At 36.7% G+C, this 13667-nt stretch overlaps 1 protein-coding gene across 2 annotated transcripts in view; it reads right to left on the bottom strand.

Annotated features, from left to right (window-relative positions):
• The window catches only part of UBR3 (ubiquitin protein ligase E3 component n-recognin 3), a 223962-nt gene that overhangs the window by 166262 nt on the left and 44033 nt on the right, over window positions 1-13667 (bottom strand). For both annotated transcript variants that reach the window (XM_088021641.1, XM_088021642.1), the window contains exon 6: window positions 4323-4389. In XM_088021641.1, coding sequence (XP_087877767.1) covers window positions 4323-4389 — 67 coding nt within the window. The remainder of the gene's footprint in view (window positions 1-4322; window positions 4390-13667) is intronic.

Genomic DNA, 13667 nt, shown 5'->3' on the forward strand with positions numbered 1-13667 from the left:
GAAACTATTTATTCTTTATTTTCTAAATTTCAGAATTTTCGGGGCGCCTGGGTGGCTCAGACATTAAGCGTTTGCCTTCGGCTTAGGTCATGATCCCAGGGTCCTGGGATTGAGCCCCGCATCGGGCTCCCCGCTCAGCAGGAAGCCTGCTTCTCCCTCTCCCACTCCCCCTGCTTGTGTTCCCTCTCTCGCTGTGTCTCTGTCAAATAAATAAACAAAATCTTTAAAAATAAGTAATAAATCTCAGCATTTTCTACTTGCAAAACAGAAATCTCTTCCTCCTGAACTAGATCATTCCCATGATATGACAATGATTTTAAAAATAGAAATAAACCGGTCTTGAAAAAAATTAGGTAAAATATATTCAAAGGCACACACTGACAGATTCAAAGCCAAAAAGCAATAAAATTAGGGCCCAAGTGAATCGGTGACAAAATTATATTCTAATTTTGAATATAACCCAGAGCATATTGCTGATGTCAATTTAATTCTTACAATTTATTTAGCACTAATATGACTGAAAATTTTAGACTACCAAAAAAAATAAATAAAATCCTCACAGATAAGGGTTTCTAAAAATATTTACAAAGTTAAAAAAACTTGTAGTATTAAACTTAGAATTCAGTTATGACTCTGCAAGTCTGCATTTGCCAAATGAAAAGCCTGAAGCTACCATAATTATTATGTCATATATTGAAAAAGATACATTCACTTTTTTTAAAATAAATAAAACAATCCAAATGAACCAGAAAAGCTATGGCTTCTAATAAAGTGAAAATAACTGCAATTGTGTATGATTCCATTTTTTCATCTTCAGACAAAAAAGCCAAGGAAAAAACCCACAATATCTTCACTGTTATCGTTCTTAAAATAGGTGATGTCAGTTTCCCCAAGATATTTAAAACATGTGATGTGCTTTGTGTGTTGTGTTATGTTATGGAAATGTGGTTAGAAATGCTTCCATTAGTTATGTATCACTACATATTTACCTTTAAAATCTGGATTAAATTGTCATGATTTTTACAATACCTAAACTACATTAAGCCAAACTGTAAAAAGAGATTTCTGAGCAGTCAGTATGTGGTACAAATACATGAGTAACGTAAAGATTTTCATTAGACAGCAGAGTCCAGGCTCCATAACTGAGGAGCTCAATAATCATGTTAGCTGAAGCCCTCTAGGCCTCAGTTTCTTCATCCTTAAAATTTAGGTTTTGAGAATAGACAGTGAATGTAGCACAGTGCCTCAACCTCTTGCCTATCATTATCTATTTTATTTTCAGCTCACTTTCAAACAATTGAACCAAATTCTTACAAAAACTAAACCAATCCCTGGACTTTCAATATCTCAAAAGCAACTATCACTTTGTGAAAACAGGGGTTCTACTAATTCAAAAAGCCTTTTCTTCCATGCACATACTTAAAGCAAAAATGATAACCGATCAAGTCTTAAATCTCTGTACCACTTCTCACCAGTGGAGGAAGGAAGAGAAGATAATCAATCCAATCTCAAATATGAAAAAAATCAGGTATAAAATAAGCTTCAACTTTAAGTCTCCATAAAGAGTATCTTCAACCAAAGTTTGACCAGACTGAAGGAAAACAATGACCTCTTACACCATAACAGGTATTTTTTTTTTGAGGCATTCCTAAAGCTGAAACTCAAGTAACAGTCCACTTCAACTCAGATGTGTGTCAAGGACTCAGGTAAATACATAGACAACTCTGATAAGTCAAAGGCCAGGTCGCCATACGGGTTTCTAATTTCCTTCAGGCATCACAGGTTCTCTGCTAGGCAAGGAAGAAGGGGAACATGTGTGCATGTGTGCATCCTGGACCACAGAGCAATTTCATGCCCTTTGCTAGTGTAGGGCCAAGGGCAGGCCACCCCAAGATGGGCTCCTTTGGCATGAAGATTAGGAGGTTCCTCAAAAAATTAAACATAGAAATACCATGTGATCCAATAATTTCACTACTGGGTATTTACCCAAAGAAAACCAAAACACTAACTCAAAAAGATATATGCACCCCTATGTTTACTGCAGCATTATTTAGGCCAAGATAAGGAAGTGTCCATCAATAGACAAATGGATAAGGAAAATGTGGTATATATACAGAATGGAACATTAGAGAGCCATAAAAAAGGATGAAGTTGTCATGAGACAACATGATGGACCTAGAGGATATTATGCTAAGTGAAATAAGTCAGACTGAGAAAGACAAATACTATGATTCCACTCATAAGTGAAATCTAATATATACATATATATGTATATACACACACACAGATACACATATACATACACAAACAAAAAGCAGAATCAGACCTATCAATACAAAGAACAAACTGACGGTTGCCAGAACAGACCAGGTGGGCAGATCAGCAAAATGGGTGAAGGAGAGAGGGAGATAGCGGCCTCCAGTTACGGAATGAGTTAGTTGCAGGAATAAAAAGCAGACCATAAGGAATACAGTCAATGATACTGTAATAGTGATGTAACAGGACAGATGGTAGCCACACTTGTGATGAACATAGCATAATGTACAAACTTGTCAAATCACTAAGTTGTATACTTGAAACTAATGTAACATTGTGTGTCAACTATACTCAAACAAATAAAAGCAATCAAAATCCAGCAGATTTAGGAAAAGCTCTTTACCTTCCCCCTCAAAAACCTAGAAAGAATTTAGATAGAGGACCTGCTTCAGGAAGAGAGCTATCACCATAGATAACTACATTATGATATAAACTAAGTATGGTAGACAGGGCGGAACCTAGCAATACCTGTGTCCCATTGTTTCTAAGGGGCCCAGCAAACATGTATTTATCAAATATTACTCTTTTTCATCTTCCTGTGAATTGCATGTCTTCCCTTTGAAGTCTCAGACCCTTACCCATTTCTCCCTAGTTCAGAATTACCTATATACTTTATTTTGCCTGTTTTTGGAATTTCCATGTCTGTGTAATTTCCCATATGTACACTATTAAATTTTATTTTCTCCTGTTCATCTGGCTAATGTCATCTTAGTCTGGCTAGAAGATCTCAAGGGGTCCCCAACACTAGGAGACCCAAGTTAAATGCAGCAGCATAAGTAACTCAGAACAGACTTACAAAATGAGCCGCAACTGAAACTACCTGTTTGCTCCACCTTTCCAAGCAGTTGTAAATATGCCACAAGACATACTCAGCACAGAAATAATAATCTTTTTTTCATCAAAATAATAATTTAACTGGAGACTCTCTAACAGACCATACTAACCCAGAATATAGACCATATTAAGATTTGGAAATCCATGGCAAAAATCCAGAGCGCAGGCTGTCAGCTAGTAACAAGTACTCCAGAAAAGCTTTTAGTAAGGGTCAAGAAAACAATGATTAACAGCTTAGGCTCTGGGGTTTGCATTAAGGATCTACTTCTCATTAGCTGTGATCTCTAACATGCCTCCATTTCTTCATTCATAAAATAGTATTAATAATAATAATTACTGTTTTGTATGGTGACTTTAAGAATTTAATGAAACAATGTATGTGAAATGCCTGGCACTATGTCTATCATATACAAAAAGATCAATAAATATTACTCATTATTATCACTAATCTATTCCCTCACTACAGAAATACCTACTTCCTCCTTTGAGCAAACATGTATTGAGCCCTTACTGAACCCTTAATTAAGTGCCATTATTTTTATTCTTTCCCTCCTCCCACCTCTCTTTCTCACCATCTCTCCCATACTTATGCTTTTTCACTCTAGAAATTGCATACCCCAGATTATAAAAAGATGTAAATCAAACTAAAACTTTACACCAAAAACACTGGATCCAAATCAAAGAATCAATGAAAAGATTTACTTTTTTTATGGCTCAAATATAATAATGCACATCTTATGAAAAAAACAATAAACAAAATTCCAACAGTAAGGGTTTCATTTGCTTTTGAGGTCCCCCACAATCACTCCCTAACAATACTTTCTCCATCATTAGACAAATCTAAGAATATAATTCTCCCTTCAAAATGGTTAGCCCATCAAGTATTCTTAATGATTAAACATTTTTAGCTTTTTTTTAAGTTTTTATTTAAATTCCAGTTAATTAACATACAGTGTCACATTAGTTTCAGGTGTGTACAATAGAGTGATTCAACACTTCCATACACCACCTGGTGCTCATCACACGTGCCCTCCTTAATGCCCATCACCTGTTTAACCGATCCCCCTCCACCCACCTCCCCTCTGGTAACCATCAGTCTGTGTCTATAGTTAATCTGTTTCTTGGTTTTCATTTTTAGCTTTTTATACAAGGAAAAAATTAAATATAAATACCTTTGGTGCTACTGCTTAGTTTGACCCTCTTTCTCTTGCCCAGTCCTTGACTCCCATCCTGATCCTCCTGGAGGAAAAGAAAATTAGCATCACATACAGTCCTATTCATGGATTTTTTTTTTACATAAATATAAGTATGCTTATAAATTATGTTAAATATGTAACACAGGCATGCTTACATAGTATTAATCAACACATTTCACTTTTATGTATATACTGTAATAAAATGTATCTTTAATTTTAAAAGTTAGCATTGTAATTAAAATATATAATGAAAATCCTTAGTATTAAAATACAAGAACTCTTAAATTTAATCTGTGCTTTTAATGGAAGACTTGAAAAACCCAAAAATGCCAAAATAAAAAATTTCCTATTAAGAAAAATTTCCTAACCTTATAAATGTAACATCAAATGCACAAAGCACATAAAGGGAAGGAGGGAAGCAGATTAGCACAGGAAGAATAGAGGGCTTAAACAATGAATGGAGAAAAGGCTTTGAAGGATCTAAGAGAAAAAATGAGTTCAAGAAATCAAATTCTGAAAAATAAGCATAGCACATTAAAAGCTGGAGTTGACAGTTAAAAAAAAGTAGTAATAAATTTTAAGATACTTAGGGGAAAAATCCAAGAAAAAAATACAGGCATTTCTGCTTATACGTGATATATTCGTTCCTGAAAAAAAACCTCACATTAAAAATAACAAAGCTTATGGGGAAAAAAGGATGAGGGGCAGACCACTCACAACCTATTCAAGTTTGTAACCAAAGGTAACAAAAGCAATAATCAGTACCTGGGGATATCATTTGGATGCCCAGACAAACATCTTGGAGTGGTTTGAGGCTGTCTCAGGGGATGTTAACACAGCATCACAACAACAGAATGGGCACCTAGCCGGCTACGAGAGCACAGAGGGGAAAAGAGCCGAGGAAGCAGCAGTCTGCCCCTCATGCAACCAGTGGGAAGCTGGAGGTGTGCCTCTTGGGGAGGGAGCCCTGGATGCAAGTGCTCCTTTGCATCCAGGGCTAATTTCTCATTTTCTTTAAATGTTGCTGAAAGGTTCCTGCTGCCTTCACAGCAGAATTCAGGTTTTTTCCCCTCCAGCTAAAGGATAGGATTCTACCCCTATTATCCTAGCTCTCCTGAACTAGGAAAGACTACATAGGAATCCCAAACCTCCATGTTAAACTGACATCTTTTTCCTATTTTCCAAACACATATGAGCCAAATGATCTTATACAGACATGTGTGGTAGTATTTTGTATACAATCTGTTGTACTAACAAAGGTGTTATCCTGGTGGTGGCAGTTAGAACTATGGTACGTATTCCCAGATATTTTCTCAATTATAGCCCATCAAATCTCCAGAGCAGAAAAGTAGCCTTGGCTTCATGCTGCTGTTTTATCTGCTGGTATGGCTTCCTTGGCCTACACACCAGAGCCTTAACTTCAGGTTTCTGGCAAACCTAGCATCCATCCTCAGGGCTGGGGGTTTCCAAAGGTAACATTTGGCTCAGTCAATGGGCATTTACTCAGCACCTCCATATGCCCTCCCTGGGAAACCCCCCTTTGCCAGTCCTCTCTGACCATCTACCACCTGGCAGCAGTACTGACGGCCAAACTACACTCCCCTCCTCCTCTCCCACCACCCTCACTTTCTCTTGGAATAACTTGCCAAAATGAAATTTGGAGACTTAAAAGACAAAAAACAGACACAAAAATATAAAATCATGACACAGGGCCCAGGGGGTTCTAAAGTGTGAGATCCAGCTATCAGCCATTTGTGAAACTGTTCTCCCAATCTGGAAAAAAAAAACATTTTATAACCCAGGCTAGGATTACTTCATAATTTCAAACATTAACTTCCTATAAAAAGAGTATCCTTGATCAAGCAATGGTCATGGCATAACAAAGTTCTATAAATTTCCCAACCTTACAGTCTAAAAAAACAAGTAAAAGTAACCAAGCAAAGGAAAGGAAAGCCATTCCAAGAAAAGACAGCATGAACAAAAGCACGACGACGAAAGTCTGGAAACAGACCAGTGAGCTGGGTTTCACATCATGGTAGATTATCAAATACGGCTAGGATGGGAGACTAAAGGAATGATGGGAAAATACAGAATCTTGTAATTTTTCTGAATGGCAATTTGTCAATACACATGTCAAAAGCCTTTAGGTATATTTATCATTGTAACAGAAGTTTCAGTTATAGGAATTTATCCTAAAGAAACAGACAAGTGAATAAGGAATATATGCATAACTATTCATCACAATGTTATTTATAATAGCAAAATAAAAGAATCTTAGGCTTCCAACAGCAAGGTATTAGGTAAATAAATTATAGCATACCTGTACTCTAAGGAAAACAATGCTAGAGCTTGATTTTCATTGTGACCAGATATTTCTTCAAAAACCATTATTAAAAATGAAAAAAGCATGCTGTATAGAATGGCATATAGAGTATGAAACCATTTAAGTATTGATAATATACACATATAAAAGCTGTTAAAATATATTCCTTATAATGTTCAAAACTGTCATTAGTGAGAAAAGCAGGTTATAGAATAGCATGTATAGCATGAAACCATTAAACCATTAAAATATACTACCTATAAATCTGTTAAAATAGAGATGTTTACAATAAGCCACCTCTAAGTGACAGAGTAATATATAATTTTACATTTTTATTAACACTTATTTTCTATTTATTCAACAATGAATATGGATTATAGTTTTAATAAATAAATTTTTTTAAGTATTTATTTATATGAGAGAGAGAGAATAAGCAGGGGGGGGTGCGTGCAGAGGGAGAAGCAGACACTCTACCAAGCAAGGTGCCCAATGTGGGACTCAATCCCAGGATCCTGGGATCATGACCCAAGCGGAAGGAAGACGCCCAACCAACTGAGCCACCCAGGCGCCCAATAAATAAATTTTAAATATGATTCTGATTTCCAATCCTAACTGTGACAATCTGCTCTTAGGAAAAAAGTCTAAATCATGGGGCGCCTGGGTGGCTCAGTCGTTAAGCGTCTGCCTTCGGCTCGGGTCATGATCCCAGGGTCCTGGGATGGAGCCCCACATCAGGCTCCCTGCTCCGCAGGAAGCCTTCTTCTCCCTCTCCCACTTCCCCTGCTTGTGTTCCCTTTCTCGCTATGTCTCTCTCTGTCAAATAAATAAATAAAATCTTAAAAAAAAAAAAAAAGAAATCTTAACTAATTCCTGGCAGGGAAGTGACACATTGTCATATGTGTTTCAGGCACAAAATATGTATAATGTCCAAAATGAGATAGATTAAAACTCCTAGCCTGCAAAATTTACAGATGGTTTCTCAACCAAATTAACCTTTCTTATTTTCTTTGATGAATTTACTAGACAGATGAAAAAAATGTGAGCTCCATAAAAAGAAGTCAGGTAAATTCACAGATGGTTAAAATAATACTCAAAGGCTGTTAATACAGAATATACAAGGCTAAAAGGAATATTTAACAAATCAGGGTATAAAAATAAAATCCAAAGAAGATCTTGAAGACTAGAACAATAAAATGAAACAAAGATTTAAGTAAGTCACTATAATCTGAGGTAGTTTTTTTTTTTAAGATTTTTTTATTTATTTATTTGACAGAGAGATAGAGAGCACAAGTAGGCAGAGAGGCAGGCAGAGGGAGAGGGATAAGCAGGCTCCCTGCCCGATGAGGGACTCGATCCCCGGACCCTGGGATCATGACCTGAGCCAAAGGCAGCTGCTTAACCGACTGAGCCACCCAAGCACCCAGAGATAGTTTACTTTAAATCAACTCTACAAATACAAAGCACAGAGGGACCTCTAGCTTGTCCACTGTTCAGTGTTGGGGGGTGGGAGGGTCAAAACGTAGGCATTTCATTTTTGACCACTGGGTTCTGGCCAACAGTCTAGCATAGATGCTAAAAGGCTAAAAAAAAAATTGGACCTTAACAAACAGTATGCTTATCCAAAGATAGCCCATGCCTATGTATTGAATCAAATCACACACTTAAAAGGGAGTGAGTAGATGAAAAAGGCATGTACAGCACAGAATATTAAATAATTAAAGCTAAATATTTAAGGAGGTTTCTTATGAAGTAAAAATACAAATATTTCAAGAACACCCGGGTGGCAGATAAGCATCTGCCTTCCGCTCAGGTCATGATCTCAGGGTCCTGGGATCAGCCCCACATCGGGCTTCCTGCTCAGCAGGGAGTCTGCTTCTCCTTCTCCTCTGCCCCTCCCCATCGTTGCGTGCTCACTCACTCTCTCTCAAATAAATAAATCTTTAAAAAAATAAAAATCTTTCTAAAGGAAAAAATAAGAAACGTGTGAAAATTACAATATTTAACACAGTATTGAGAAGAACATTCTAACAATTAGAGCTATCAAACAAAAGAACAAGTTGCCTCAGAAACTAGGTAAACTCCCTATCATTGGAAGTGTTTATGAAAAGGTTTACCAACTGTCAGGAATGTTGTAAAATCAATTCCTGCACTGGAAAAGCAATATATTAGACATTTCTAAGGCCCTCCCACCAAAAGTTTCTATGATTCCCTACCCCACTTTTAACCATTAATGTAATTTATGATTGGAATTAAACCTATCTCCAAAAATAAAACGAATTTTTTATTTTCCTATTAATTTATGAAAAGCAACTCTGTCTTTCAATTTCAATAATCCTGCTTTTGCTGTATTTTGACAAATTAGTTTTAACTGTTCATCTGGATTCTGTCTTGATAAAGGCAAGAGTACTGAAAGCATATTTACATAGTAACTTACTTTAAGTATTTCTCAATTACCTAAAAGTATGCAGAAAAAAAAGATTAGAAGTAAACAAGAAAAATTAATAAACAACGGTTATCTCTGGATGGTACAGCTGAAGATAAATGTTTTCTTTTTTATGCTTTTTTCTATTTTTTAATATTTGCACAACGGACATTCATAGTTTTACAGTTACACAAAGGGAAAAGTGTCTTAAATGTCTTCATTTGTATTAACAGCTAAGTACATCAATGTCACAAAAATTAATGATCTGGTCACTGCACACAGATAAATGGACATTGCTATGGTAATGGCCACAGTGAATATAATCTTAAAAAGTTATCTTGATTTAAAAGATGCTATTTTCTGACAAACTCTCTAATTAGACCCATGTACATATAATACTAGAGATAATTTTCTTTTGAACTGAATTATCTGATGGTTACAAATAAATCTAAACAAAAAATTAATATATATGTAAATTATAAAATATAAATACTTTTCAGTTCCATACAACACATTTTCTACTCCTATTTCATATGAGCTATACAAATAAAGAATAAGAAGTAGTAGTATGAAGAATGTCATGTGTATAAATAGCACTGCTGAGTACATAATGTCCTAGGGACAGCAGGGAAAAATTTCTGACACAACTTGTATGAATGAAATTAAGTAGACTGCAATATGTACCCTCATTCAATAAAACTCTTTACAAATAGAAATCTTGCTGCTGTTATAGTTTCAAATCTGTTTCTTCATTTTTTTTAAAAGATTTTTATTTTATTTATTTGACAGAGATAGAGAGAGAGCACAAGTAAGCAGAGAGGCAGGCAGAGAGGGAGAAGCAGGCTCTCCGCTGAGCAAGGAGCCCGACGCGGGGCTCGATCCCAGGGCCCCAGGAACATGACCTGAGCTGAAGGCAGCCGCTTAACTGACTGAGCCACCCAGGCGCCCCTGTTTCTTCATTTTTAAAACAAAGTGGTAAGAGCAGATTACCTCTAGGGTCTCTCCAATTCTAAATTCTTACAACATTTTTTAATTGTTACAATCACTTCTCTATAGTAGTAATTAAGATGTCATCGTCCTCTTCTCATCCTGTCCTTTTTTTAATTTATTTATTTGACAGAGAAAGACACAGCGAGAGAGGAAACACAAGCAGGGGGAGTGGGAGAGGAAGAAGCAGGCTTCCCGCCGAGCAGGGAGCCCGATGCAGGGCTCCATCCCAGGACCCTGGGATCATGACCTGAGCCAAAGACAGACGCTTAATGACTAAACCACCCAGGGCGCCCTCAAATAAATAATCTTTAAAAAAAAAATAAAATATTGACTTGGGAGTAGGACACTATATACATCTTGGAACCTTTTATTCTTTTTTTTTTTAAAGATATTTATTTATTTATTTGTCAGAGAGAGAGAGAGAGCACGCGCACACAAGCAGGGAGAGCAGCAGGCAGAGGGAAAAGCAGACTCCCTGCTGAGCAATGAGCCACATGCGGGGCTGAATCCCAGGACCCAGGGATCATGAACTGAGCCGAAGGTGTAGGCTTAACAACTGAGCCAGCCAGGCGCCCCATAGCCTTAATGAATTTTAAATGGCATAAATAGGTATTTGTTCAAAAACATCTGTATCTAGTTACTCTCCTGTCATACTCTTTTTATCTTATCCCTGCATCAACTTTCTCCTTTACAGAGTTAAAAAGAGTTCACAAAGGTAAAGATCAACTTTAAAAAAATATATCTTATAATCTTAAATGTAAGCTTTCATTTTCTTGATCTACATCAGTAACTACTACACTTTAGGAAAACTCCAATTTTAATTAAAACCCTACAACAGCCATTTCTGATTGCAGCGTTATTTCATTGTCATGTGACAGTTTTCCCAACCAAAAAAAAATCACTGAATAGATGGAAAAATCTATAATCAATTGTTGGTATGTTAGTTAGCTATAAACACTAGTCATTATTTTGGATAGCAAGTGAATACAGGGAAAACAATGGCAAAGTCATCTCTTGGTTATGGAAGTTTTGAAATGTGTTTACAAATTCTTTGACACTCCTTCTTCTAGAGGTGGGATCTATGCTCCTCACACTGAATCTGGGCCCACCTTGACAACTCCCAACTAATAATATGCAGTTGGAAGTGACACTATGTAACTCCTAAGGCCAGCTCAGAAAAGGCTCTCCAGCACTTAATCTGAGAGAAGCCAGTAACTACGTAACAACTTGAGACCACCACTCTGGAAAGCCACCTGTAGGCACTCTGGTCAAAAGCCAGCTGAGCTCCCGGGCCACAGCAAGCAATCAACAACTAGTCCTGTCTGTAAGCCACCTTAAAGCTCCACTTCATCTGAGCCTTAGAGGACTGCAGTGGCAGCCAACAACTAATCAGAACTGCATGAGGGAACCCAAGTGAGAAATGCCCACCCGCAGGTCTCAAATTCCTGAGTCATAAAATTGTGAGGGGGGAAAAAAAAGGTAATTTTAGGCCACAAAGTTTAGGACAAATGTGTTGCACAGCAATAGTAATAAAACAGTTTATCCACTTTACAGAAAGAACTCTAAACCAACTAGGTAAGAGACCTAGTGTCCACTTCCAACTCTACCACAAGCTGGTAAACGAAATTCACTACCTTGAGTGAACCTGTTATTTCCATGGAGTTCAGCTTCTTCATCTATAAATCAGGCAAAATGAACTTTAAGCTCTAGCATTTGTAATTTTTACAGCCTTCAAACTGCTTCCTCTTGATTCTCATTTTTGTTTTTGTTGTATTACATGATTCTTCTATTTCTAACTCAAGATTTGAAAAGTGTTCAGAACCAAAAAGCAAGGGTGCCTGGGTGGCTCAGTTGGTTAAGCATCTGCCTTCAGCTCAGGTCATGATCCCAGGGTCCTGGGATGGAGCCCAGCGTAAGGCTCCCTGCTCAGCGGAGAGCCTGTTTTCTCCCTCTTCCTCTGCCCCTCTCCCCGCCCATGCCCCCGGGGCTTGTGCTGGCGCGCGTGCGAGTTCACACCCTTTATCTCAAATAAATAAATGAAATCTTTAAAAAAAAGAGCCAAAAACCAAAGACTTTGTGGTACACAATAAAACATAAATGATAAATGAATATATTTTTGTATTAAAAATTATGATCACATCAAGTCCTGCGTCGGGCTCCTTGCTCAGTGGGGAGCCTGCTTCTCCCTCTGCCTGCCACTCCCCCTGCTTGTGTGCTCGTTCTCTCGCATGCTCTCTCTCTCTGACAAATAAAATCTTTTTTAAAAAATCACGATGTTAAAAGAGAAAATTTCCTGACTTTATCACTAAAACCTTTTACGACAGGCTCTGGGTAACAGTCTTATTTTTATACTTTTCCATACTTTTCATGTTAAATATGTGTGTGATTTTATAATCAAAAAGAAATACAATCTATTACAATTTAAGATACGCACACTGTGACCTAGCAATTCCACATCTTAGAGAAATACTTGCACATCTGCACAAAAAGAAATGTAAGCCCTGTATCTTGTCATTAAAAACTGCAAATTAAGAAAATTATTGGATAAACTGTAGTTTAATTCATATTTCAGAATACTATGTAGCAAATGGAAAGAAAAGAGTACTGACAAAGATGAATCTGCACAGTACATTATGGAGCAAATAAAAGGACACAAAATGGCATAACATTTTTTATTTATTCACAAACACACCCACACGATACATTTCTATAAACACATAGTTATTTAACTCCATAGAAGAGGGTCTGTCAAGGACATCCAAACTATTAACTGTAGTTACCCGGAGAAAAGAGCTGCTATTAGGAAGGGCAGAGAGGGGACTTTTATTTTATCTTACTTGTCTGGCAAAACAACTACAATGTATTTATGCATTACTTAGGTAATATTTCAATTAAATTTTTAAAAATGAACTTGTTTTAAAATATGTTTTAATAAATTACTTCCTCTGCAAAGATGAGTAGAAATGTGTATAATATGAACCACAATAGCTCAAAAATTCAAATATTTGATTCACTCCTCACATAAAGTACTAGGACAAAAACATTTATTAAGAGTCTAATCTGATTACAGATCTGTACTTCTGAAACAAATAATGCAACATATGTTAAGAAAAAAGAAAAAAGAAGATAGCAGGAGGGGAAGAATGAAGGGGAGTAAGTTGGAGGGGGAGATGAACCATGAGAGATGATGGACTCTGAAAAACAAACTGCGGGTTCTAGAGGGGAGGAGGGTGGGGGGATGGGTTAGCCTGGTGATGGGTATTAAAGAGGGCACATTCTGCGTGGAGCACTGGGTGTTATGCACAAACAATGAATCATGGAACACTACATCAAAAACTAATGATGTAATGTATGGTGATTAACATAACAATAAAAAATTTTAAAAAAAAGTCTAATCTGTGTCTAACCTGTGATAGGTACTTTATATGTTATCCCATTTAATCCTAACAGAATTCTCATCATTTTTTCAAAAGAAAATGGATGTTCCAAAGTTAAATAACCCGGCAAAAAACAGAGTGATATTATGAGACAAAATTCAAACTGAGGTCTGCCTAATTCTAAAAAGCTGAAGTTTCTCTTAAAGAAA

This window comes from Eumetopias jubatus, unplaced genomic scaffold, assembly GCF_037043125.1.
Source record: "Eumetopias jubatus isolate StellerSeaLion01/CBP00866 unplaced genomic scaffold, mEumJub1_p1.0 scaffold_3, whole genome shotgun sequence".
Lineage (NCBI taxonomy): Eukaryota > Metazoa > Chordata > Mammalia > Carnivora > Otariidae > Eumetopias > Eumetopias jubatus.